This window comes from Morone saxatilis, unplaced genomic scaffold (genome assembly GCF_004916995.1).
Source record: "Morone saxatilis isolate NCDOM2014 unplaced genomic scaffold, NCSU_SB_2.0 Contig1, whole genome shotgun sequence".
In the NCBI taxonomy this organism is placed as follows: Eukaryota; Metazoa; Chordata; class Actinopteri; family Moronidae; genus Morone; species Morone saxatilis.
In genome coordinates, this window is record NW_023339651.1 from 13,839,074 (window position 1) to 13,842,689 (window position 3,616).

Below are 3,616 nucleotides of genomic sequence, written 5' to 3' on the forward strand. Positions count from 1 at the left end.
CACACACACACACACACGGCCACATTTATAAAAATGCAGTCATGCTTGCAGTAAGTACACTGTGACACACCAGCATCCCCTCCCTTAGATGACATAAAGAGTGCAGAGTGATAGCAGTCAGTATTATTTGAGCTGTGGTCAGGTTCACCTTGGTCATACAACAGCTCTGACAGGCCACGTTTACTCTGTGGTAAACAGTGCGTAAACACATGAACGCTCGATTTTCTAAGCCTCAATAGCAACAACGAAAGAGAAAGTTCAGTCAGTTTGAGGAAGTTTGAGCTCAATAATGTTCTCTTTATCTGGGTGCTGACAATCTCTCTGATAGCTGTAAGGCCATTGTAAATTGTAATTTACATACAGGAAATTGTATAGGAATTGACAATAGAAGAGACTGTATTTGCCTTTATGAATATTCTGTTCATGCAGTGGTGGTATGAGCTTACAGTGACGCCTCTATTGCCTAATAAAAGCATGTAATCTGTATCCAATCTCCTGTCCTTCCCAGTGGAGTGTCCAGACGTGTATATAGTGGAGCGGCTGTTCTCCAGCAGTCTGGTGGTGGTGGTCAGTCTGTCCATGCCACGGCGAATGAACGTCTACCACTTCAAGAAAGGCACAGAGATTTGTAACTACAGCTACTCCAACAACATCCTCTCTGTTAGGCTCAACAGACAGGTAAGAACAGGAAAAACATCTTTCCATACCTGTTATCCCTAAAGTTACCGCTTCTGGTTTGTGCTATCAAATACTGTCACTGAAACCGTATACTGTTACCTCAGCGGCTGGTGGTGTGCCTGGAGGAGTCGATCTACATCCACAACATCAAAGACATGAAACTACTCAAGACCCTGCTCAACACACCCACCAACCCCTCAGGTACACTCAAACTGTTATACAGACCCCTCTATTACTTATTCTTTCAGAACGTACAGTGTTGCTTTAAAGTTACTTGCCAGGGTGCACAGTACCAGTGTAGTCTTGGATAGAAGTGGATGCTCAAAGTGCAAAAGTACTCATGCATTTGCAAAATATTGCATTGCAAATAGTGTATTTTATATATCATTTAAATTGGCAACTAAATTATCCTCTGTGCTCCTTCGTAGGTCTTTGCGCTCTCTCTGTCAACCACAGTAATTCCTACCTGGCATACCCAGGCAGCACCACAATCGGAGAGATCACCGTCTACGATGCCAACAATCTGGTGAGGCTGCATTAAAACTCTAAACATAGCAACATAGGAAATATTGTCGCTGTTGTTACGTCTCTTAGAAACCCCAATGGGGACAAGCAGCCCAGTGTTGGTGCTGAGGTCATTAGAAAGCACTTGTTTTGTTTGCCCCTTTAGAGCACTCTGACGTTGATCCAAGCCCATGACAGTCCCCTGGCAGCCCTCACCTTCAATGCCTCTGGCACCAAACTGGCCAGCGCTTCAGAGAAGGTGAGGACTTGATATCTTTTTTTTTTATCCCTCCTTCTGTTTCATCATCCACCAGCCTCTTGTCTAACCACGTTCACCTCTACAGGGCACCGTTATTAGAGTCTTCAGCGTTCCCGAAGGACAGAAACTGTTTGAATTCCGCCGAGGGATGAAGAGGTTAGCGCTCACATTTTCCTGTAGTTCTATTACAAAGTATTAACAAGCAAACTGTGGATAGACAGTGGAGAAGATGATTCATCATGGTCGTTGTACGCCAGAGATTAAACAAAGAGCTCGTGACAGGAAGGTGAGCAGTTCAAATGACCCTTCTGTTACTCAACAGTTAGTGTTTAGGTGAGTAAGACACTTGCTGCTCAGTAGCCAATGGTAGTTGGTTGTGGATGCACTGTGCAGCTTCCAGTGTCAATGACCGAGCATGTGTGTTTAAGACAGCAATGTGAGCAGCTGGATAGTAGAAACATTAGACTCAGAAACACTGGAGAGGCTTTTTTTACACACAACTTTTTGGCATTCACAGTGCCACGCTCTAATCAAGAAAGAACAACAAAAATCTACGTTTGGGCTTTCTAAAACATGCCTTTTTTGTTTTCAGTACAAATGTACACATAATGTTCACTGTTTTGTCTTTTTCTCTGTGTGTGTGTGCGTGTGTCAGATATGTTAGCATCAGTTCATTGTCCTTCAGCGCGGACGGCCAGTTCCTGTGTGCCTCCAGCAACACTGAGACAGTCCATATCTTTAAACTGGAGCAGCACAGCCCCAGGTAAAAAATTTTTTTTAAAAAAAGACCAGCACCCTCTGCTGTATTTATGATGTAAAACAATTCAGTAGTGTGCCTATTAACTCACAAGTGGCTGACTATGTTAAATTCAGCTTTACAGAAAAAGTCCAAATGTCTGCAGTACTAATAAGCTTCATCTTTGGACCTTTAACCATCTTGTTTCCTACCAGTCAAGAGGAGGAGTCTCCTACTTGGTCAGCATATGTGGGCAAAATGTTCACAGCAGCCAGCACCTACTTGCCCACCCAGGTGTCCGACATGATGCATCAGGACAGAGCCTTCGCCACAGTACGACTCAACATGTTTGGCCTGAAGAACATCTGCGCCCTGGCTACGTAAGGCAGCACGAGGGAGAGAGACAAGAGAGGGGTGTGTGTTTATGGAGAGGTGTACTTATGTGTAGGTTTATTCAAATCCTGTGTGTTTTGTTTGTCAGAATTCAGAAGCTCCCTCGCCTGCTGGTGGCATCCTCAGATGGGAATCTCTACATCTATAATGTGGATCCACAGGATGGAGGGGAGTGTGTCTTGGTCCAAAAACACAGGTGTGTGCATCATGCATAAATGTTTGCATGTAAACAATATGCCATAACTTAAAGAGTACAGTATGTTTGTTAGATGACCCCTAATCAACTAGGTTGGAGTTTCAAAACATTTGCAGTGAGCTGGAAAGAAATTTGAGAATTTGTAAGGAATATTGGTAAAAAATCATTGTTAACCTGTTAATTAATCTGTAACAGATGGAAATGAAAGGTAAAGAGCACAGATGTGTTTGCTAAATGTTATATAAAATACTGAAAGTAAAAGTATTTCACTAGAAATACAATGTTTCACAGTTTCACTGAGGGTTGGGTTTGAATCATAAGACTTTAAGTCTTAATATTTTACACTTTTCTCATTAGAAATCACTATGTGGCACCAGCTGGTGCGTTTTTACATCAAAATCTTGCAGATTGCTGATTTAAGATGTAATATTGGTTCATGCTTGTTTTGTCACAGTGAGCTGGGTGTTACGTTGTTGTTGAGTCTTTGTCTGCTCTGTTTGTGCAGGCTGTTTGACTCCAGCGAGGAGCAGGTGGAACAGAGTGAAGAGGACAAACCAGAGGATGTCTCTCCCCAACCAGCCAGCCAATCATACGCTGCTACTGTGGCTCTCTCTTCAACCCCACCCTCTTCCACCACCCTCATGGGTACAGTATTCCTAATCAGCAACTGATAGAAAGCGTTCTAAGATTCAACACTGGCCTCTGTTGTTTTAAACAAGGAGCTCTTTAAGTTAAAACACTTCATATGCAAATAATATCAGAAATACATAAAACTTAAATCCGAAACAAAAGTGCAAGTCATTTTTTGAAAGTGAAATGGTTTCACCACATTCTGCACAGTGAAGTTCAA

The 3,616-nt window shown here is 42.6% G+C and overlaps 1 protein-coding gene across 2 annotated transcripts in view; it reads left to right on the forward strand.

Annotated features, from left to right (window-relative positions):
* Positions 1–3,616, forward strand: part of LOC118328007 (WD repeat domain phosphoinositide-interacting protein 1-like) — a 7,761-nt gene that overhangs the window by 2,009 nt on the left and 2,136 nt on the right. For both annotated transcript variants that reach the window (XM_035661600.1, XM_035661592.1), the window contains exons 3-11: positions 509–678; positions 783–879; positions 1,107–1,204; positions 1,349–1,441; positions 1,527–1,597; positions 2,097–2,204; positions 2,393–2,557; positions 2,659–2,766; positions 3,272–3,411. In XM_035661600.1, coding sequence (XP_035517493.1) covers positions 580–678; positions 783–879; positions 1,107–1,204; positions 1,349–1,441; positions 1,527–1,597; positions 2,097–2,204; positions 2,393–2,557; positions 2,659–2,766; positions 3,272–3,411 — 979 coding nt within the window. In that variant the 5' untranslated portion in view covers positions 509–579. The remainder of the gene's footprint in view (positions 1–508; positions 679–782; positions 880–1,106; positions 1,205–1,348; positions 1,442–1,526; positions 1,598–2,096; positions 2,205–2,392; positions 2,558–2,658; positions 2,767–3,271; positions 3,412–3,616) is intronic.